We start from the raw sequence: 24,136 nt of genomic DNA on the forward strand, positions 1-24,136 counted from the left end.
ATTTCGAGGGTGGTTCCATCCGTTTTCAACCGCTCCAGAAATGGACAAAATTCGCGAAAATTTGCGAAAACAGAACGGAAAATAACGGACGTGGGTAGTATGTAGCGGGGATGTTAAACGGATGTTCGTCGGAAGCCTAGCGGATAAAAGGGGATGGAAGTGGATGACAGCTTTGAATACTTTATATACGAGATGTATACGCTTACATCCTTTCTATTTCCGTGCTACTAACGATTTATAGACGTTCCATGTACCTTATCTTTTCTCCCTCTTTCCGTTTTCAACTGCAGCGGATGTGAGTTGCGAGGATGCCCAGAGGATACAGAGAGGATGCAGCGGACGCTTAACGGATGATAACGGACATAGAACGTTTGTTGCTCGTATTTGTCGCGGATTTACATCGTACACGGCGGAAGTTCATCCGTTCTAAAAGTTTTGTGCAGCTCAAAACTTTTTGCGCGGATGAAATCACAGTGGACGGATGCCCGATGGATAGAGCGTATGAAACACGTATGCAATGAGTACACAACGGATGCATAGCGTTTTCCAACGGATGGCAAGATTTTTTTACGTTTTACATCCTCTTTGCATCCGTAAGTGCAGTGGGACCGGGCCTTTAGATCAATTAAGCTTAGGACCTCGCGGGGGTGTTTCATTAACCCTTAAAATTGATCTTAAAATGGAAATCAATTCGCATGTAGCCATGCACCACTACAGTTTGCCGGGACATACCATCGAGTCGCTGTATACTATGGCTGTACGAATGACCACGGAAGTTCCAAGAAGAACACATCATCTACCGCCTGGGATGCTTATATAGCCTGGTGGACTCAACGCGTTACTTAATTTCCACTCATTTCTTGACTCTCTCTCTGTCTGTCTTTTGTGTTTTCTTCTTCCTTTACTGACGTGTTCATTCACGTCCTCTCTCCTATGCTTATCGATATTCTGCCGTCCTTTGGTTTCGTTATAACGTACCATTACTTTATATCTCTTTCCTACGCGCTTTTTCCTAAATGCTGCCTTCTTATTTCTTTGTGACGTAATGTACCCTCTCCCTGTGCCCCGTCGCATTTTATGGTGATCGGATGTGGTTACTTGACAAAGCCCGAAGGGTAAACATTTGTAAAACAATTTCTTCGTCTACGGCGCATCATTATATCTTGTAATTTGTTGTATTGTCTCAAACTCCGATCTGGACTTTATTCGATATATCTATTAATATATATATATATATATATATATATATATATATATATATATCTATATATATATATATTTTGAAGATTAAAAAGAATTTTAAAAAGGCAAGAGGATTTGTTTAATATTTGTCACTTGGTAAATCGACTGTTATTCAAGAACTATTTTTGTTGATATAAATTAAATTATCTCTTTATACACCCTTTTCTCATAAGACTCTTGTGTCTTTAAATTGCCTTCTCATCCTGAGAGCAACACAAATGCATCAACTCTGTGTTAACTTATATTTCCACTCTGGTTTTCATCAAACATGTTTTTGGTTTCATCTGCATTTTTTCATTGAAGTGTAATAAGAACTTTTAGGTTGATTTGTAACGGTAAATTTGCATCGAAATCAGCTCTTTAATATAAAGAAAAGGCCAGAGAGAACAAGGAGAGTAAGAAAGGAAATTGAGAGAGAAGGGATAAAGAAGTAAGATAATAGAAGGATAGGGCATGGGGTAAGGGAGGTAGATGGAAGAGACTTATATTTTATATATCAAAGAGAAAGTTAGGATGTGTTTTTCATTGTTTGTGATTTAAAGCAAGATCTGCGTCAATTTGTTATCATTTCGATAAATTCAAAGATTCACTACGCAGTTACCCTAGCACCTCGGATACGCTCTATACACTTCCTTTTAAAATACAGAGTCATTCCCAAACCAGGCATCAACGTCTTCTACCAAGGAAGAAACAAATGTGCATTGATTCAGCCATTGTGACTTTTTGTTTGTCTGTTACCTGCGGAACAAGGTCACAATCGATTAGTCATTCCCTGCATGTAGCTGCGCGCAAACAAAGGAAATTGACCAGCAGAAAACAGACGAGAACTAATTACCATTTAGCTGGACCCGTCCACTGGTCCCCTTGGTACTAAGTCAATATAGGCTGGGCAATAGGGACTTTTAGATTCGCACGAAGACAATAGGTCTATGCTACGATCGACGTCCTTTTAATGCACTGCCTTGAATGGACGTCACATGTATCAGTCCACGCAAATCTAAAAGTCCCTATTGAAGGAAGACCGCGAGCCTAGGTAGACTACAATAGACACCGTCCTTTGTTATGTTTATGAGTTGGTCAAACATGGATCATTTGCGGCTAGGCGCATGTAGGTTCTCACGCAGACGGCAACAATATTGCTCGAAACTTAACCAAATACTGTATAAGAACCAGCTGTAGAGACCATCTATTTAGAGAGACACCCTATCTGGGAAGACAGATTCCCCCCAATGGGTTCTAATGTATACCTGTATTAAATTAATCCCAGAGACCTGCTGCATTTAAAACTGCATGTCTTGTCTCGAGCGATCCTTATGCACATGTTGCACTGTAATCATCTCCCGTGCTCCCATCTATTTCACTTGAAAGACGACAGGCTTGCGTGCAACTAAATATAAGAATTGAGGAATAAACAAAAGTTTAGAGACATGTATCATTATAGTGGCACGAAAAGACGCCTCCAGAACGCATAATTTTTGTAGCAACACATTGTTATATGGGGCTGGTAGATTAGCCTCATTGTTTATCTAACTTTTCATTCAGATATTTCACCCCCTACAAAAAAAAATGAATTCAGAAAAATTACTGACTTTTTAATCTTCCGCGTTCAAAACACGTATTTTCGTGCCACAACATTTCTCTATAAAAAACATTATCTTTAAAAAATGCATAATGCGATTAAAGGGTTAGTTGGTAAAAAAAATACCGAAACGAAATGGGTGGGAAATTGTTTCTGTATAAGGGAAAACAAAGACAAGATTCGTAATTCTGCACTCATGGTCGACGACGAAATGAAATAACGTGGAGAGAAACTTATTACGATAATACTTTTAAAGGACAATGGTGGAGGCTGTCGCGAAAGGACCTTAAAATGTATTTTATGATCGAATGACTGGTTTCGCTAAATGTACTCCGAAAGTGTTACAAACAAGACAAGGATAATAGGCCTGTGTAGTCTGTAAGGGTGAAAGATGTAAATATGCAGCAGTCCTGACAGTAAGAACACCACGATGGTATTGAAATTGTTATTGCGCAGTAATGGCCAGGAAAAGGCACTTTGGTTGTTAGTGGAAGATAAAAGCAAGTGAGAAAAAAATAGCATAAATAATCAATCCTTCTGTCGAAACAATTAAGCTTCATCCAAAACCAGCTCATGCCCGTTGTTGATCTGTAAATTAAACTATTTTTTTGAAGATGTATCAATTCTTCTTAAGACACTAGACCTGATGAATAGTCCAATGAAAAAGGACCAAGATTTGGAATGATTCAGATTAAGGTGCTGGTACGTGCTGGTACGTGCGGGTCTCTATCCCAAGGCTAGTCCCTCTGTTACAGCTCATTGGTCCAGCGAGCGCTCGCTCCATTGTCGAGAAAACGTGAGCACTGGAAGAAGGAGAAGACGAACCACTTACCCTTCAGACAGATTCGGGAACAAGTCTCGAAAAAGACAGATAGACATATAAACGCTTCACAATTGGTTTTATTTACCAAACAAAGCAAGGTAGAGCATAAACACTAGTCTAGCATTCACTTCTATTGAAACCATTGGGTCTGCATCTTTGACAATCAACAAGGGAATATTGTTACGTCTTTAGATGCAATATTTTTGTGAATCTGTGATTAACAAATTATTTGTTATTGCATCTTTGGAGTACATCCTTCGGAATCGCCTGATGCATTGAGCATCATCAATGAACATGTTTTCTCAAGGACAAGTACTGTAATAACACTGGACAGTGCAAAGTCAGATGACCTTTGGATTCATGATCTATATATGTGAGATTTTCGGGATCTCCTTCTCCTTAGAGAGGTACAGCTTTCATATCTACCACTGATCCATTGATCTACATCGGCCCAAAAGTAAGCCAGCTATTGCCTTCCGGAAGCGGAAGCCCTGAACTTTTAAATTCTTTTTCATCTTGTCTATTTGAGCGTAATAATCATCAACATATAACATGAAGATAGAAGAGGGATAAACGACATTTAATCATTTGAAGGAGGTGGCTGAACGTCGATCACTTTACGTCTAGGATATTGTTGAAAAATCCAAACTGAATAAAGAAGAGAAGCAATCCAATTTTGCGAAGATAAGAAATTATTTGTATGATACATTAATCATTTAACCTGCAGATAACTCCAGCTACAGATTTATTTCTATACGATATATTGCAACTGACCAAGGTGTCGTTTTTAGTTCTTCAACTTCGTGTGATAACTGCTAGGAATGGCGACTCTAATTTGGACCCTTTTCCTAGCATGGATTCCACTCCTGTGTTTCTGTAACTGCATATCGCATGCTTACGAGGTAAGTCCAGTCTGTTGTGTACAGGGGATTACATGCTCTATTTAAAGTCCTGGTCCTTAAAGGTAATTGATTGGCATGTCTCTGCATGCGTGTACACTTTCACCACAGTGCTGAATGCACCAGTAACGATGAGTGTGCATGTTTACTTCTCTTCATCAGGTCCATTTCGTATATACAATGCAAACATATCGATGTTTGTTTTTAGTATCCCCATGCACTTTCTCCCCTCCCATCCCCTCTCTTTCTCTTTCTCTCTCTCTCTTCCAATTTATCGTTTTGTTTTCCTCGACAAAACAGTAGGTACTGATCTTGTTTGTTGGTCCTGCTCCAAGAATTACCCCCCCCCCTCTCTCTCTCTCTCTCTCTCTTTCTCTTCCAATTTCTCTTTCTGTTTTGTTTTTCCTCGGCAAAACAATAGGTACTGATCTTGTTTGTTTGTTCCAAGAATTGCCAGCTGCATCGATTTTTGTTGTTGTTGATGACTGTCATCAATATGAGCATAGTTGTGTTTAAGTTTCGTTTTGGTTTGAGACACTGGAAAGCGCATCACACAACACATGTATATTAATACTAACCTCTCTGGCAATATAATACTTATCTACGCAATATGACGTAAAATGAAAGCAAGGCCAAACAAAAAATTGGGATTATTGGACCAAGGTTTGGAACTAGAGCGATTCACACAATCACATAATGCGATATCTTTGCTATGAATTTAAATGGTATACATCGATGCTTCTGTCCTTTATTTATTTTCCCACACCTTCGTATTAGCAGGTTTTGGATCGAAGTGTGCGTGGACAATCGAGAACGCGACTTGATGAATTAGGATCGTATTTAGCATCGGTGTCCATAGAATAACTGTGGAGAACACCGTTCGTGTCGTTGCCGTAATCCACTACTATTAGTACTAATCTACCTGCACTCATTATTTCCAGAGATTAATAAATCGATAATTTGGTTTGTACACACGGGCCTACTTCAGCTGTTGCCCTTAACATAATACAAACGAATCATGCCACGCTTGAGAAGTAGGAAAGGGATGAGTAACACTTATTTATCTTCTTTCCCTTCAAAAACTCATTTTGACCAGCGTGTTTTGATGGGCCTTTCTTTTCTTAAATTTTCAAGGATATTTTTAATATAAGTCCTTCCATGGTCATTAAGCTAAGACTTGTTTGTCGCAATCAACTATGTCACTAATATTGTTGACTAAAATAAACTGCATTTTGTTTGGTTAACGTATAGGCCTACTATTCATTCCTCTTGCATTCAAAGCAACCGAAAAGTGAATTTCACGCAATATATCATTTTAGTAATATTAAACTTATTTTGGTACTTTTTGTGTGAATAGTCATCTTGATCAACTGGTTTACAGATCATGATTTCGTTTTTCGTTATTGCTTGCATTTCCTTGATTCTCTCTTACATATACCCCCGATCTTTCTCTCCCTCCCACCCTTTCCCTCACGATGTGTGTAATTCTACCGAAACTTCCATTAAACAAAGTTAACATACATGTAGGATATCTACAAATACGAAGAGCCGTCTCCTTCACCATCCCGCTCCCATGTATATGTAATTCTCTCACTTTTTTTCTTCCATTATTATGCATTGTTCCCATTTCTCTTTCCCAAATCCCTTATTTGCTCACCGAACCTTTGCTTATTCACTCTTTGTTCAAAACTTCTGAGAATTTCTTTCAAATTGAAAAAAAGTAGACATACCATAAACAGATTATACATTAAATCCCGTCTGCACTAGTTTGGCCAGGGGGTTAGGCCTCACTGTAAGGTCACTAATAGGTAGTTATCTCATCAAATACAGCTCTCAATTAACATAAGAAAAAGGGGATCATGGGGGACCAACAGGCACCGATTAGGCATTGTTTACTATATAGTGGGCCCATGTAGCTAAACGTAGTGCAGTGGGGCTTTAAAGGGTTGGGTCAATAGTTCGAAGTGGGACATGAAACCCCCTCTCTCACTTTGAATTTTTAAGTGACGAAACGCACCCACTCGCTATGACTAACGCTTTGTAACCAGGCCCATGGTAAACCCCAAACAAAATCGCACTAGGTCTTTACTTCCAGATCGCATAGATATTCAAAGTCTATCCTTTTTATATGACGTCATCACAATAACTAGTAGGCCTATATTGTATTTAATCGATTTGCAAGCGCTATCATTAAACTTTACCCGATGACATATTGCAGTCGGGGTGACAATGGACACTTCAAAAATAAAGTTTCCAATTTGTAATCCCTATATTTACAATCGATTTGGTTCGTTAATCATATTTACACTTCTTTATCCCAACTTAGTGTGTCATCGAGAGCATCAAAGCGCACTTAAAAAAACAAAGGAATGACACATATTTAAGTCCTTTTGTGTGGGTATGTCACTTATTTAATACTCACGATAAATAAGATTATTTGAGTCACAACAAAGCACTTAAACTTGTTTCAACATGGACCTTATTCATGTTTAAATTGAATAGTATATTAAGTCAGAATATCAACACGAAGTCTATAGTGCTTCCCTGAAACAATTGTTTTGGTATATAATTTACATTGCGAGTATATCAACGCGGCTTTTTAGTGCCCTTAATATCTTCGCCCTGATCTACGTCTCTGGCAGACGTTATTAGGAACTTTTAGATTCTGCAAGACGAGAACGCGGACTGCTTTTAAAGGCAATGTGACGTCACTGCCAGTGCCTTAAAAGGACGTCACATTGTCTTAAAAGGGCAGTCCACGTTCTCGTCGTGCAAAATCTAAAAGTCCCTATTAAGAAGATGTTGCATGGCTCATAAAATAAACTTCATGTTGAGTTTAAGCGTAGTGCTGTCTAACATAACCCTTAAGGTGGTTGGAGACTATACTTATCTTGCTGCAAACAATTATGCTACTTGATTCATTTATTGTACATTTTGTGTTTCGCGTCACAAGCCTGTCAAAGCAAGTAAAAGGTTACTTTGAGTCTCAGCTCCCTGCTTTGTGTAACTTCGAATAATAATTATATACATGAGTCAGGCTGTGGCAGTGACGAATTGCATGTTTGTGCGTACACGCGAGAGGAGTCTCTCTCTCCCGTAACCTATCTTTCTTTGTCCATCTATTCGCAGCCGTCATTGAAAAGGTTATCTTTGTCTACGAAGAAGAAAACAAGGGGTCGTAAACAAGATTGGCCACTCCACTTGTATTATCCAAGGACTTAAGACATTCCACGTGCACCATTGTTTGGGAGTACACCGGTTCGTCCCCCTGTTGTAAACAGACTTGTTTTCAAGGTTTTTTTTGTATGCCTATCACGCACACACAAAAGAAAACACGGTTAACGCACTTTCCTTGTCCTCAAAAGTTTGAGATAATAATACGAATGATTTATAAGGAATTATATACTTACTTGGGACTATTCATGACGATTGAAGGATGTTTTCATAAGAGTTACAAGGTCAAGTTGTTCGTAACACGGAAATAGAATTTGCTGTAAAGAAAAATAGTGATCGTCACAATACTATCCCCTACGAACCCTACGTCGTCTACTTGTTTGCTGTTTGTTACAAGCATTATTGATTTCAACTTTCCACTTCTAATGTTTGAGTTTTTAGCTACTAATTATATCGCCATGCTGAACGAAGCAATGTATTTGATCCACTGACTCTCTTCCTCTTTCTCTCGTACCCTCAATTTCGTCAGACAAATACCGTTTTTAAATGCATTCCCTCCCTTTCTTCGTTTGTCTTTAACATGTCTTTAAACTTGTCGTTAAACACCAGAAAACAGGGGGATTAGACATATATAATACATTGCGAGCTTTAGATAGGTGTATGTTATGATGTACACGCTAATCACAATGAGAATTGTCTCCAGCTAAAATGCCTCTTTAACACAAAAGACAGACAAACGAGACTCGGTCTGGGTCGCTATCACCAACATGATAGTATAAATAGCCCTTTCGTAATTTTATTGCCTTGTAATCCTTACATTCACATGTTACGAATAATCGTATTTCAATAGTCAGAATACAAAATTGCATACAATGCGAGCTTAGATAGGTGTATGTTATGATGTACACGCAAACCACAATGAGAATTGTCTCCAGCTAAAATGCCTCTTGAACACAAAAGACAGACAAACGAGACTCGGTCTGGGTCGCTATCACCAACATGATAGTATAAATAGCCCTTTCGTAATTTTATTGCCTTGTATCCTTACATTCACATGTTACGAATAATCGTATTTCAATAGTCAGAATACAAAATTGCATACAATGCGAGCTTAGATAGGTGTATGTTATGATGTACACGCAAACCACAATAAGAATTGTCTCCAGCTAAAATGGCTCTTGGACACAAAAGACAGACAAACGAGACTCGGTCTGGGTCGCTATCACCAACATGATAGTATAAATAGCCCTTTCGTAATTGTATTGCCTTGTACGAATGATTACATTCACATCTTACGAATAGTCGTATTTCAATAGTCAGAATACAAAATTGCATTAAATATCATGTTGTTAATTTGGGCAAGTCAATAGGTTTTTATTCCGACATAGCAAAACAAATAGTTGCAACTTGCTATATGAATATTGAGTAACAGGTAAAAGTGGCTATTGTATACATTTGAATACATTTTGAAAATGGTCTATTTCCGAGTACGATACAGTGCCAGTATCTGCAAACAGTTCATGTATATTAAATGCACATATAACGGTAATTAGACCGTGAGTATAGAAATGGATAATGAATGAACTTTAACTCATAATGAGTAATTTTCAATCATTAGCATTTCATTGCAATAAGGTGAATTTAATAACGTAGAGCATTGTACCATAAACCACCTAATATCAATTTATTTAAAAATTAATTAAAACTTGTTAATACATTTTTTTTCTCTCTCTCATTCCTCAAAGAATACTTTTCTCAGTCATGAAGAGTTGAGGAATTACATTGGAAAGGAGGACAAGATTGTAGGTAAGGAAAAAAATGAATGTTAATACCAGTTGTAAGAGCAGACAAAAATATACCGACATAAAAAAAAGATCACAAAAATAGATATTACATGAACTTTTATTTAGAATGTAATAGATTTGAAACGTGGCATCCAGGTAGACAGACAGCCTACGAGCCAACGGCCCACGAGACAAATAACCCACAAGACCGACACTCTTGCATTTACATTACCCTTTTATATATTCCATAGAAACGTCACATTTTATCAAAGTATTCGTACAGTTCAATTGATGATGGACATGGCCATTTAAATTACAAAGGTAGATTTTTTTTTCAAAACAAAATCTGTTTAAAAAAAAAAGGTATCAGTTTCAATCGTTGTTATTATGTATTTCATTTTTTCAATCTTGTTTTGTAATAAGAATTATTAATAATTGACTGATTCTTTTACGTTTTTTATTTTAGGCTATCATATAGCCCAGCCAAAAGAGATAGGTGCATCATCTAGGAGTAGACGCTCCACCACAGACACAGAGCAGACGACCCAACATCATCACGAAAATGCGCGCCAATTCGAATTTGATGCTTTCGACACAACATACCACGTGGTTGTCGATTCGGCAAAGGGGTTAGTGAAAGAGGGGCTAGAAGCTGAGTTTGTCGGTTCGGACGGCAGGGTGACGCATTCGGAACCCGTCCACACGGAGTGTCTCTACCAGGGCGAGTTGGTATTCCCTGCGGAATTCAATGGCGGCAATTCGAACGCCGCGCTCAGTCTCTGTAGCGGTCTGGTAAGCTAGCAAGACACAAGTGTGGTTTTAAGCTCTTTACCGAGAGATTAACACTTAATAATCCATTGAAATGATCCCCTATGTATTTCCAATGAGATGGTTATACCAATGGATTCGAGATTATTTAATTATTTAAAAAGAGAAAATCAGTTGTTAGAATGGCTAACATGTAGCTAATCAATACTAAAAATTGATAATTGTGCTAAGCTTTTGTGTTGTACAAACCGAATAATTTGTCAATTATAATTGCCTGTGGCTTCGTGCAGTCGGCACTAGAAGCAAAGAAAAGGTTAAAAGGTTGTTCATAGTTGTAGTTCAGAGGTAAAGAATGGGTCCAGAAAAAGACAATTTCCATTACCTACATTATTACAATGTTCTAACATCACAATTACACATTACGTCATCTGAACATGGTTTCCATTGTATACACAATAGGTTCGGCCTATCGAAGTTACACTTTAATTTTTGTTAAAGTCTTTGCGATCGTGTCATGCACATTAATTACTTATTCATGTTTAGTCACATCTTTTTCATTGTTTATTTTATCGTTCTTCAACAGACTGGAGTGATAAGCACGCCAGAGTATGATCTTGTAATCAGACCCCTCCATGAGCACCACGCCCAAAGGTTCCGCAGAGAAGCCGAGATGAGAGTCCCTGAAGACGACACATCGTTTGCGAGAAATGCCGCGAGGTCATTATCATCTGATCCACTCCACATCGTTATCAAACGCGACGCGCAGTACCCGGACGACCGCGACACCGAAAGCGGGAACGACACATTGGTTGCAGGGGATGACGACGATATGCAAGAAGAGCACTTTTGTGGACTTGATTCAAGTAGGTGGTCAATGTTTCAATGAAAGTAACGATAATAATGGCTACATTTACAGGGTGGCCCTGAAAACAAAACAGACTAGCATACTCCCAACAATGTGGGTACAATTCACTGGTTCAAACAGAAAGAGAATCTTTCCACTTGAAAAAAGGTTCTAAGATTGAAAATGTGCTGTTTTGCTTGAGGGGAACACTTTGTGACGCAAGGTTTGAGTTCAAAATTTGTCCAGGATCAATATCATGGTTTTTTAATAGTTTTTTTTTGTCATGCCTCTGTTAAAAAAAAGTGATTAAAAAAAGCCTGAAAAAAGAAAGATGTGCGGGAATTGTTATGTTTTGTTTTCGATCTGCATTAATTACAACTTGCCCAATTGTCAGGCATAATACTATTTCTGAAACTATATAATTGGTACTAACCAGCAACAATTCAGTTTGAATGATTTTATGTGGGTGAAAATCCTAATATCATCAGAGAAGAAGGTACTTTTGCACAGCTCTACGGCGTCTGATCTGAAGAGGATTACTTTTCTTCATAAGTTATTTCAAGATAAGATCTAAAGTATCGTTATTTCGCAGTACTACTTATATAAACGTTCGTATCTGTCATGCAAGTGTGCGCTGAAAACATGTATTTTCAGATTAAGGTAATCTGCTAATTTCTGACGAGAGCCAAATAAAAAACGTTATAATAATAATATAATATTGGAATTTATATAGCGCACATATTGACAAAGATTTTAATTATTATAATGAAGTACATTACATCAAAATAAACTTTTATTAATATTTCTGTATTGAGGAGAGGAATGATTCACACATAGGCAGAAATTACTTGAACTTATGATTATGACGCACTATCATACTCCTCCGCGTATACCGCAGTGCCTTGCATTTGCATCGTTTTTAAATATCATCATCAATTATAACAAGTTGTACGAAACTGTAATATCAAACAGAAAATGAAAGGCAAAAGTCCCTTGGAAGTAGGTAAAGACCTATAGTCATAATGAGACAAGAATGGAATATGATGATTAATATCTTTATTTAGTTAATTAATTTGTTTATTTATTAATCAATTAAATTATTGCTCACTAATTCATGTATCAATTTGTTGTAATCTATTTATTTATCTTTTACTATTATTTATGATAATAATTATCGTTTGTATTAATATGATTATAATCATCATTAATACTATCACTAGCATGATAATTATAACTATAACTATTATTATCATTGTCATTATTAACATAACTACTACTACTACTACTACTACTACTACTACTCCTACTATTACCATTATTATTATAATTTCTACTACAACAGGATACTTTGACACATTATTCAATCATACAACACCGATGCAATCACAAGCAAGGGCGGGTTACACAGGACGAAAAAAGCGAGACACGGAAAGAAAAAGGCGGGAAACAGATGGCGCTAAAGCGATGGAAATGTTGGTGGTTGCGGACAATCAGATGCGACTATTCTACGGACCAGACGTGGCGAATTATACACTTATCCTGATGAACATAGTGAGTATACAAGGGCAAGTCCTGAAATGTGTAAGGTGTTTTTTTATCTCTTACTCATTTAATATCAACTCGTGGTTATACAGTAGGCTTGCGGTTGCACCATGTGAGAATGGGGGATCCTTTTCAGGACTCCCCTATCCTCCTTCCTCTCTCACACGGTGCAACCGCATCACCATGAAAGCCGATACTTTTAAACAGCATCTCACTCTTAGCTGTTATTCCACTACTTAAATTCGTTTAATCATAAATACCTTTCTCCGAAATCTGCGAGAATATTATGTATATAGCAAAAGTTGGGGAGATGGAAATCAATCTATACATTATGTATAACTCCCGCTTTTTGCTCAATTTCTTTCTTGGAAAAATTCAGGGGTATTACATGGGGAAATCATTGGTTTCTTCGAGATTGTAGTAACTATGTATATGTCAAAATTAAGTTATTTTAAATCCTCTCTTTGTTTCCTCCGAATCCCTGGGGAATATATCACAACGAAGCGGGGGCCAATGTCAAAACAATTTTTATTTTTTGATAATTCGGTTTGTACTCTTTATGGTATTTCATTTTATCTAAGTATTTTATATTTACCATTTCCCATTATTCGAATACTTTAATTCGTATTCATATACTCACACATTTGATTTAGATTATATACGAACGGTATGATCCCCTCAAAAAATGAAACGTCGGTGCCCACTTCCTCTCCGCCCCCTTTTCGAGGCCATCCAAGTTTTTTTTTTTGGACAAATGTAAACATGTGCCGCTAATCCTTAAACACATGCGTCGCATATTTCAAAATCCTGAATTAATTGTAAGGATTGTTTGAGCTCGTTTCTTTCTAATCGTCGAAGTTTTATATAAATATTTTTTTTCTATCAACAAGGCAGCCGGCAGGTTCCGGCATGAATCGCTCGGGAGAGGGCTTTACTTTCATATTGTGAAGCTTATGGTTATGACCTCTGACTCAGTAAGTACAATCACAATTTTATGATAATTTTTTTGAGAAAATAGTAGACTTTAAAGACCGTCAATATTACTGGGCCAGAAGGGACTAGACCACACAGCGAGGTCACTGATATGTGGCTATCTCATTAACTCAGCTCTCAACTAACATAAGAAAAAGAGGATCATGGGGGACCAACAGGCACCGATTGGGGAAGTTTTCTATATAGAGGGAGCAAGAAGCTACAAGTAGGACATTTTAAAATTCAATGTATGATCATTTTTTTTTTTAAATACTAATGTGTCCAAATTAAATTATTTACATTACGTGCAGGAAAAGCCATAACGTTAGTCTTACCTAGCATCAACTAATGAACGCAATTCGCATTCTGACTATTGAAATTATTCGAAACATGTGAATATAATATTTTGTATCGAGGCACTAAACATAGATTTGTAGATTAAGTTAGATTATATTACGAAAATGGAATATTCCCCGTCGATTTCGATAGATTACTACTGAAGATGGCGCAACGCTGAATTCGGTACCGGACGGTGAGCTGACTCTGAGTAGCTTCTGTTCATACCAATATCACACAAACCAGCTCGATGACGACCACCCGGACCATTATGACAATGCCGTATTCATCACAAGGTTTGTCTTGCTTTCTTTTGGCTGAATATCATGGAATAATTGCCACAATGTTAACGATCCAAGCGATGTCAGAACAGTCCAACTTCAAATCGACCCCCTTAAAACATTTTACTTCATTAAGATTTTCCTTAAAACTTTCCTTAAAGCTGATTTTAATGAAATCTAAAGAATAAGCAGTAACAATTGTCTCCTAATGTTTTGACACCACATATATAAATGAAAATATACATAATCCCCTAACATTGGCATATCCAGAATTCTGTGAGAGCAAAAAAGTCTGGTTAAAAATGAATAAATTATCAAAAGTTATACCATTGCTAGTAGGTCCATGCTTAAAGAGCTATATTGATTTAATGACACAAAAAGGTTCTCGTTGTAGCGGGGGTTAGTGAACGGTAAGTTAGTAAGGGCACACACCCTTTTATAAAGAACGTTAAGCTATATCATTCGGTATTATATTCCCTTCTGTATCCGCCACTGGCAACATACAAAATGAAGAATTTTCAAACGAACTTACTTTATGCCATGATCTCTTTGAATTGGAGTATGAAGCGATTTTTGTATAAACGTTATCAATTAAGGTACATATACATGTATATTGTAATCTATTACTTGTGCTACTTCTACCCGTTCCTCTTTGACACCAATCATTTTTCTTTTACTCTGAATTTTTCGTGATTATTTTCTTTATGTAGACACGACATTGAACTGAAGCAGAATAAATACTTGCTTGGTATTGCCAATCTGAGAGGCGCATGCTCAGCCACTCACCAGTGCTCAGTAAATGAAGATAACGGCCCATCGTCTGGTCTTATCATCGCTCATGAGATCGGTCACACGTATGTATATTCAATCAAACTGTACAATTGTTCTGCATCAATTTTTTTCAATTTTTCTATTTAAGTCTTCTGCTCTTTCCTTCATAATGTCTGTCTTTTTTATTTCCTTTTTTGTTTTCCTTTTCATTTCCCTGTTGTGGTTATAGTGAATGTTATGTCTTCTTGTATTATTATTGTAATTTATTAAATTATTATTAAAATGTATTGTATTGTGACGTTTTCACTCTTAAATTTTTAATTGATTTTTTGTTTCAGTTTTATGGCGAATAAACCCCATCACTTCATATCAAAGCAAATCAAATCAAACCAAATCATATCAAATCAAATCAAATTAAATCAAATCAAATCAAATCAAATCAAATCAATTCTAATCTAATCTAATCTAATCTAATCTAATATAATCTAATCTAATCTAATCTAATCTAATCTAATCTAATCTAATCTAATCAAATCAAATCAAATCAAATCAAAACGAAATCCGGTTTCGGTATCATTTTATACATAACGATACTTTCCTCTTGTGATCATATGCAATTTGATTTGCCAACGTTTCCGGACATGCATACTTGATGACACGGGTCTCCCTTGCCCACCCCCACAAAAAAGTAAAGTAGAACAATCGTTAGGGGCATTGATTTAATCATCCACTCTCTGTACCTTGGAAACTTCCAAACACCCTTGGCTATCCCCTCGAGCGCGGCTGTCCCTAATATACCTTATGAGGATTAGGTGTACACTTTATATATTATGCCGACTTAGTATTAGGTTGGTTGGTTTGTTTGTTTCACTTGGCTCCTAAGAAAATATGTATGCTTGTACGTAAGTAACGAGGGAACCTACGGATTTGAGTCTTCTCCAAGGGACTTGGTAATTAGAAGTAATGCCTTCAAAGGCAACAAGTTCATTAAATTGGTTTTGAGCCCGGGACCTCCCTGTTTGATACGAGACCACTGCTTTACCCTTGAGCCACCGCGCCTCACTATTGAACCAATTATTTAATTAAATATTCAACCATTTTCGTTTTTTTGTTTGCAGAGTTGGAATGCTTCATGACACAGACACGGGTTGCTCTGGCGGGACCAACATCATGTCATCGAGTCGTATTGGTGGGACTGGCTCATATCTCTGGTCGGAGTGCAGTCGGGAGCAATTGGACGCTTTTCTAAGGTCCGTATTCTTATTTCTCTCTTTTTAATACCACTTTCATTAAAACATACAAGAAAGGTCCGTAGTTAAATGGCCCGCTCTATAATAGTCCAGATCGAATTAAACAGTAGGCTTCTCATACCTAAATTACTTATAAAGTTTAATGATTTCATTTTTGTTTGTTTGTTTCTTCCTTGTTGCCATGTAATGTTACTTCATAAATATTGATTTGTAACGATTAAAAAAAAAAAAAAATGTGGACCCCTTCGAAACCAACTTCTGGTAAAAGGGCTTATCCACCACAGATGTAGGAAATAGTAACATCAATCAAAAATCTAAAATTAAATTAATGAAATATTGGTTCTCTTTTGGTTTTCAGGTATCCGACCATCACCTGCTTGGACGACATTCCGGAAGTTCTTGTCGGCTATGAGGGAGAAAAGCTTCCGGGTGAGATATACGACGCTGACGAGCAATGCCTGCAATACTCAGACTACTTTAGCGGTGCATGCACGGACACAGCCTTACCCATTTATGGAGTTCAAGTAAGTATTTTACATAATTATATAAGAACACCGAAAGACCGACTGTAAGCTTTTCGTCTTGCAATCATCCTATAAATACGCAGGAATGGACAGAAAGCCGCAATCCTACAACATCAAAGGGAAATACATAATTATGCTGAAGGAGAACAAAAGGCTTGAAAAGATAACAAGCTCTGGTTGGCTGATTTATAAAAAAAATCCTTTAAAAATGTGTTAACGGTGTGTATATCTATAATTGGTTTTGTAAATGCATTTTTATCTCTTCTATTTGTAAAACAGGATCGATGTCCCAAAATGTTCTGTAGGTTCCCAAACGGTCTTTGTTCGCGTACTGGAGTAGCAACAGCAGACGGAACAACATGCGGAGAACATAAAGTAAGCTTCGCCAAGCTTTCTGCACTAGTCCTTTCAATTACTATAAACCTGTCTGTTCACTCTGTAATTCTGTTTCACCAAACTGAAAGTCGCTCCTTCCCCAATCATGCAGTAGGTTAAATCTAAAGTCAGCCTTAAGCTAGTCATGTTGTAGTTCATACTAGATGTTCCTTAGGTTGCCGTGACGATGCAAATTTAATTATATTTCAAATATCCATTTGTATTGCATACACGTTGAAAGCACACCAGTGTCGTGTCGAGATCGAGGCCCAACACCAAACTAACATTTTTTTATCTTCGTTTCCATTATCGCTATACTCGTTTTGCATACAGTGGTGCATTGAGGGCACCTGTGTGGACAGACCCAACACACCTATCAATGGGGGCTGGTCCCCATGGGACGCTACCTGGGGCCCCTGCTCAAGAACATGCGGCGGCGGTGTGGAGCTGAGATATCGCTATTGCAACAATCCTGAGTGAGTGAGCTCCTTTCATTTTCATTTTAAAGCTGTTTAATGAATGGGTCTCAAACACGACATAAGCTACTTTTGTTATATATCCCATATCTAAATCACACTCGGATAACGTAATACCGTACATAATTGTAATGTTCACACATTCCAAAAGGTCATGGGCCAGGCTACTGAAGTTTCCATTGGTTGATCTTTGTTTGAAAATTTGCAGATCGTCTTCTCAGTACCACCTATCCTAAGGTTTGTTATTCTCGCCGATTTATTGTTTGTTACTTGTTTTCAAGACAAAGAGGTGTACCCTTTTTTGTAGTTCATGAACATTTTAACAGGTTCGCAATCAATTATCCAAAAAGCTTTAAGGGATAATCTTTATACCTGAGCTCGTCTACGACTCATCCAATATTTTGGCGTTACTCGTGCAACAATGCTTTTTATTTAGGTTAAAGGGAGGGGTATAGCATGGCAAATACTGGTTAACGCCAACTACGACTTCTTTTGAACAAGTGCATGTAAACGAAAGGACTTGATTAACGGTCAGTGCGCGCTAGCGTTCGCGAAACAGACCGAAGTACTCCACACGCTTCGGTTTCGAGTATGTTGCACGCACGTGAATATTGCGGTCGCGTCGTCCCGAGTCGTATTATACTCGATTCGCCCCGAGTCAGGTCACAGGAAAGACACGTAGTCTCGTCATGCTACTCCCCCTTTAATGTTATCCGATATTTATTATTAGTCCTAACATAAAAGAAGAACGCAATCTTTCAAAGCGGATTACTTTGAGGGACACGACAGGAGAAAAAAGAAAGGGAAAGTTCATGTGCATCATTAGAAACGATTATGAGATGCATTTTGGCAGATGATTGGATATTTTTAAGTATCGCACTGACGGTCCTATTAACGAATGTATTCTTTACAGGCCACATAACGGAGGAGAACCCTGTCAAGGCGAATCCACTGTAGCCAATCTGTGCAACGTACAGGTAAAAACGCCATAACCTTATCTTTAAAACAAACACAAATTTAATACCTTATCTTTTCTATCAAATACGGATCATAACCTTATGAATGGCCTTTTGTTTTAGTTTCCCACCTATTTTAGTTTTCCAACTACAATGTTTTGAAGAAAGGAACTTTTGGTGACCTTTAATAATTGGCCTTCAATTTATTTTTAAAATATAATTTGTCTTGGTTTATTAAAACGCCTTGTTTTGTCGGGGTTTGCGTTCCACAGGCTGATTTTGAAGGCAAACATGTGCTTGTTTTACTGAAGTTTTTATTATAACACGATCACAACTTCTGTCGAAAAATCAACATGAGGCAATTTCAATAGTCTTGAGCGTCACCGATTGAATGCAGAAACGGGAAAATGAATTATTACGTAATTTTAACATTATTTCTTTCGGATGTAGAACGTGATGTTGAAATTACCGCTCATTTGATATTTCAAAAAAAGCGATCATGTTTTAAACTTTAAAAATACGTTTTGTTTACTATCAGGAATGTAAAACGACACAAAGGGAATTCCGTGACGAGCAATGTATGTCATCTGGTCTTGAGCAGTACGACAATCATGATCTTACCTGGACATCCACCACTCAGAATCTATCAGGTAACTACATTTTGTCGTACAACACATGCTTCCAGCGACAATTATTGTTGTCTGGGGGATTTTCTTCCAGTCAGATTGGTCATTTGGCTTTGGGCATCCATCGACTTCGGGTAAGGTACCGCACGTTCAAGGCTGATCAAAAAAGAAAAGACCAATGACACGGAAATTCCAGGCACAGATTTAGCCCAAGAAGTGTTTTTGAGAGAGTTACTCAGGTTTCTATACATAAGATCTCATTAAAAGTGACAGGTTGCGCAGACATGCGTTTTGTTTGCGTGTGTGGGTGTGGGGGGGGGGGAGGAGGGGGGCGGGTGAGTGTGTCGATTTTTATTATTTTTTTTCAATTCTGTAATTAAATAGATATATTTTGATTTACGCTTTTACTTATTGATTTATTTTTTCGTAGTGGCTCTCTCTTCTCTTTTAATCGTGTAGGGTAATAAACCCCGGTATCCAAATTGAATTTTGTTACACAGGAGACCAGTTGTGTGAACTGTGGTGCCAGGCCGACATAGAGTCGGAGACCGGGGAAACACTACGCGTCTTGGACCAGCGTGACGGCGCCTACACCGACGGTACGCGCTGCTCACTGGAGTATGGCGAGATGCGCGTATGCGTGCAGGGGACATGCCGGGAGTTCGGTTGCGATGGCTACCAGTACTCCGGAGTGGACTTTGACAATTGCCGGGTATGCGGCGGAAACGGATCCACTTGTCGCCGGGTAGACGGTTCTATACAACTCAACTTATCCGAACAACGTAAGATTTTCCATTTTGTCTATTCTCTGCAAGATAGTGTGACAACTTCGAAATACCATGGACTGAATGAGGTACTATTGTCCAAAATAATTCCGCTTTGGGGAGAGGGAAGTCGAGGGCTGACATTGCGGCGACTGGTTTCTTTCGTGTCGCATAAGAGGCCGTTCCCCATTTACGTTATAGTAGCCTCCTCCCTATACAAAAAAAAAAAACTTTGTCCCTGAACGCTGTAAATAAACTTATTTTAATTTCATTTGCGCTGGTTTTAAAATTTAACATATATCATCAATTTTTTATTCTACACGTTACCCGGATTAATTTTGAAAACGGTTTGTGATAACGAATATCTCCCCTGGGGGCAATGATTAAGAGACCTTTATTACTTTTTAGCCGATATTGGCCTCATAATAATGTTTTCCATCTGTTTAGTATAGTTTATAATCTACAACATTTAAAATAGCAGTCATGAGGCTGAATTGAATTGAATTTACAATTCAAGGGTTAAATACCTCTTTTGAAATACAATTCATTGAACAAATATTAGTTCAGTAAAATACAAAAATATACAAGTTGAATAACATTGCGTAATTACTGAAAATGAAATAATTATTGCTAGTGATAAGCATTAAATCGATCTAGAAAAAGAAAATAACAGACAGATATTTAACAATATGAAATATGTCCGACCTCTGGTCACATATGCATATTTAGGCACCCCTTGTTTTCGCTCAAAACAATACATGATGAGTATTGGGTAGGAATATTATCAAGACAGTGTCGTATTCAGCAAAGGAAGGGTCCGACTTTCGCCCATTCAAAGTTCCAGAGGAAACAGTCAATAACGTCTTTATAATGTTCTCAATTAATGTAAAATATTAGTCGTGGTGCAGCTATTATTACGTGTCCTCCTTGCTTGTTATATTTCTTTTTCACCGCTGATTCTTGTCCTGGTATTCAAAAGTAATGAATCTTATGGAATTACTTTGCCTCTCTTTTTGTATGCAGAATTTATCACTTTTCTGACCGTGCAACAGAATGTGACGTCACTCAGCGTGATCAATACAAACACCACCACGTTTATGGGTAAGTTGTCTTCATGATCAATCAGTAGATCTGGACCCTTATGAAAGAGTTGTGATTGAATAACAGGTGCTTTGCATTTGATTGGATAATCAATCGTAACTTCGTACTACATAGATAGGAAATGCGATTGATCATTCTCCATTTCCGTAACTCAATTACATTTTTGTTGTTGTTAGAAGTCATTTGGAAGTGATAGGCTTATCAATCGTCAATGTGTACTAACGAGATAGGAGATGCATTTGATCTTTCTTCATTTCTGGAACTCGATGTAATATTTTTTTTTAAAGCAAAAGATAAAATACTAATTAACCGATATTTTCATGATTTATGGCACTGTCAACCCAATAGTCTAGCGTTGTCAATCGTTACTGTGTACTAAAGAGATAGGAGATGCAATTGATCTTTCTTCATTTCTGGAACTCGATGTAATATTTTCTTTTGAAAGCAAAAGATAAAATACTAATTAACCGATATTTTCATGATTTATGGCACTGTCAACCCAATAGTCTAGCGTTGTTAATCGTTACTGTGTACTAAAGAGATAGGAGATGCAATTGATCTTTCTTCATTTCTGGAACTCGATGTAATTTTTTTTTTAAAGCAAAAGATAAAATACTAATTAACCGATATTTCCATGATTTATGGCACTGTCAACCCAATAGTCTAGCGTTGTCGGGTCACTAAAGTGTGGATCACATGGTCGGCGGTTCATGTCTAAGCTGCTGCACTATATACATGTTATATGGCAAGAAATAATCTAATAATATGCCACCCTCCACCCATTTGTAGTAAATGGGTGACTGGCCTGTTAGTAAGTTTTTCCTTGAATATTTTAAGCGTCTTTAATAGGGTGAACTGGGCAAAAGCAAAAGTTATTATACCTCTTTTTCTAGACGCCCTGAGAAAATTTGTAAATATATATATGCACTGTTGCCCATTAAGGTGGAATCAATTTTTGATTACCTCAGGCTGTTCACGAGGTTATTGTGAGAATATTATTTATTCTTTATAGATAAACTTTATATCTTCTCGGAACTTTACAGATTGATCTAAAGAGTCATATGGATCAATGCAATTCGTAAAAGTTGTAAACTTCATAAACATGATAATATGTCACATTATCCCGATCATTTCATGGCGAAAGAGGGAAGAAAAATTAATTCCAACGTTATATGGGCGAAAGTTTGTGTATATATAATCCATGTATATATATATATATATATATATATATATATATATATATATATACATTTAGTTTTTTTCAACAATCTCAAGCTCCTCTCCATCATGTATTCCTAATCGGTCTCTCTCTCTCTCTCTCTCTCTCTCTCTCTCTCTCTCACTCTCTTTCTTTCTCTCTCTCTCTTTCTTTTTACCTCTCTCTCTCTCTCTCTCTCTCTCTCTCTCTCTCTCTCTCTCTGTAACATGTCGCCTTCTCCTAAACAGACGTGATGATCAACGGCCAGCTCGCAATTGGTGGCAGCAGTCAGACCCGGTCACCGAGGTGGGAATACCGCGTTGGGAACACTACCGTTCATTATCACGTAGCATCTGGACAAGAGATAATTACGTAAGAACTTTACAAATCAAAGGTCTAAACTTATACCTGCTGAATGGTTTTGTTTGATCTCGTAATCATAATCTGCTCATTTTTTATGTGCCATAGACTTTTTCAAATCTTTTGGGATGGCGCAATTAACTTTGATGAAAGGTTAAGAGCGAATAACTCAAAAGAAGAATTGAAAATCATCACCTTTCCTTTAGTTTATATAATAGAGTGTTCATAGCATTCATTTTCAATTAGCCGATGGAAAATCTTGAACATTTTTGAAAATTTGAAATTTTGAAAATTGCAAAACCCAAACATAAGGAGAAAGACAGATAAAGCGAAAATATTTTGCCTTTGCCTTCAAAGAAATATAAAGGTTCAAATATATTAACACAATGTATGTAATTGGAGTTATTTCATCTGCACACCTAATGTTGATGGCGCCCTTAAAAGCATGATACCTTTTCACCCCAAAATGTCCATGCTTGTTATTAATATATACTATCACCCGTTAACAGGATAGCTGGGCCCACGTTAGACGACATAGAAATCCAGGCCTTTGCTGACACATCCGGGAGGATAGCTTCCGGTGATATTCGCTATGTATACTATGTCAGTGAGTCCATACTAGTCCCGACACCCACCCCGACTCCAGTGACTCATATCTGGGCCAAGTCCGGCGGAGAATGCAGTGTTACCTGTGGTGTCGGTAATTACCCTTACTTTGTTATCATTGAGATGAAAGTTACATTACAGATCAGTGCTGGAACGATATCATTAGTTAGAAAAAAAATTAGTATTAAACGAGGGAATGAAAATGTAGGTTTTGTCGGGGGACATGTTACCCCGGTTGCCCACTCCCCCTGTCACTGCAAATCAAAATCATCAAGGAGGAGAAATCCGAAACGGGAAAAAGCAACTATTTCGAACGCACGTATTGGATTACGGCTACTTCTGAATGCCACGCATCGGTGATAGGAACTTAGCCAGATCAACTGAAAGGAATTACAAGTGGGACATCAATATCTTTAAATCACACACAGCATTAGTCCAGTTTCACCTGCCCGTATACATGCAATGCATTGAAATACGATAAATAATGTTTATATACAAAATTGAAATTCCGTCCTAATTAAATTTCATTTATCAAAAGGTACCCGTATGGAAGTTGTTCGATGCGTCGACGTCATCAGCGTCCAGTTCGTTGATGACATATATTGTGACGCTGCTAGCCGACATGTCCCCATTGTCGAGTCTTGCCAGGAAGACAATTGTCCGCCAAGGTAAGACCCTCTGGGAGTCAGGCGCGTACGAAGGGGGGGGGGGGGTTGTGTATGTGTATGTTTTTGGTAACCCCCCCCCCCCTTTTGAGTTTAGATTTTTTTTTTTTAAATAATTAAAAAAAAAATCCTAATGGATTACCTAAAAAAGATGACCTTACCCCCCCCCCCCCCCCCCCCCCCCCCAACGGAACGGAATGTCGATCGGTCAACTTGTCAA

The 24,136-nt window shown here is 37.6% G+C and overlaps 1 protein-coding gene across 1 annotated transcript in view; it reads left to right on the forward strand.

Annotated features, from left to right (window-relative positions):
- Positions 1 to 3,569: 3,569 nt before the first annotated feature.
- The window catches only part of LOC575740 (A disintegrin and metalloproteinase with thrombospondin motifs 13), a 29,369-nt gene continuing 8,802 nt past the window's right edge, over positions 3,570 to 24,136 (forward strand). Inside the window, exons 1-19 of the mRNA XM_011666390.2 lie at positions 3,570 to 4,546; positions 9,463 to 9,523; positions 9,968 to 10,293; positions 10,853 to 11,132; positions 12,456 to 12,664; positions 13,546 to 13,629; positions 14,117 to 14,259; positions 14,955 to 15,098; positions 16,134 to 16,265; positions 16,624 to 16,789; positions 17,069 to 17,164; positions 17,498 to 17,640; positions 18,554 to 18,617; positions 19,135 to 19,246; positions 19,723 to 20,004; positions 21,010 to 21,087; positions 22,534 to 22,657; positions 23,155 to 23,345; positions 23,790 to 23,919. Of these exons, the coding sequence (XP_011664692.2) occupies positions 4,466 to 4,546; positions 9,463 to 9,523; positions 9,968 to 10,293; positions 10,853 to 11,132; positions 12,456 to 12,664; positions 13,546 to 13,629; positions 14,117 to 14,259; positions 14,955 to 15,098; positions 16,134 to 16,265; positions 16,624 to 16,789; positions 17,069 to 17,164; positions 17,498 to 17,640; positions 18,554 to 18,617; positions 19,135 to 19,246; positions 19,723 to 20,004; positions 21,010 to 21,087; positions 22,534 to 22,657; positions 23,155 to 23,345; positions 23,790 to 23,919 (2,846 nt within the window). The 5' untranslated portion in view covers positions 3,570 to 4,465. The remainder of the gene's footprint in view (positions 4,547 to 9,462; positions 9,524 to 9,967; positions 10,294 to 10,852; positions 11,133 to 12,455; positions 12,665 to 13,545; positions 13,630 to 14,116; positions 14,260 to 14,954; positions 15,099 to 16,133; positions 16,266 to 16,623; positions 16,790 to 17,068; positions 17,165 to 17,497; positions 17,641 to 18,553; positions 18,618 to 19,134; positions 19,247 to 19,722; positions 20,005 to 21,009; positions 21,088 to 22,533; positions 22,658 to 23,154; positions 23,346 to 23,789; positions 23,920 to 24,136) is intronic.

The sequence above is a fragment of the Strongylocentrotus purpuratus genome, unplaced genomic scaffold (genome assembly GCF_000002235.5).
Source record: "Strongylocentrotus purpuratus isolate Spur 01 unplaced genomic scaffold, Spur_5.0 spur5_scaffold_4, whole genome shotgun sequence".
NCBI lineage: Eukaryota > Metazoa > Echinodermata > Echinoidea > Camarodonta > Strongylocentrotidae > Strongylocentrotus > Strongylocentrotus purpuratus.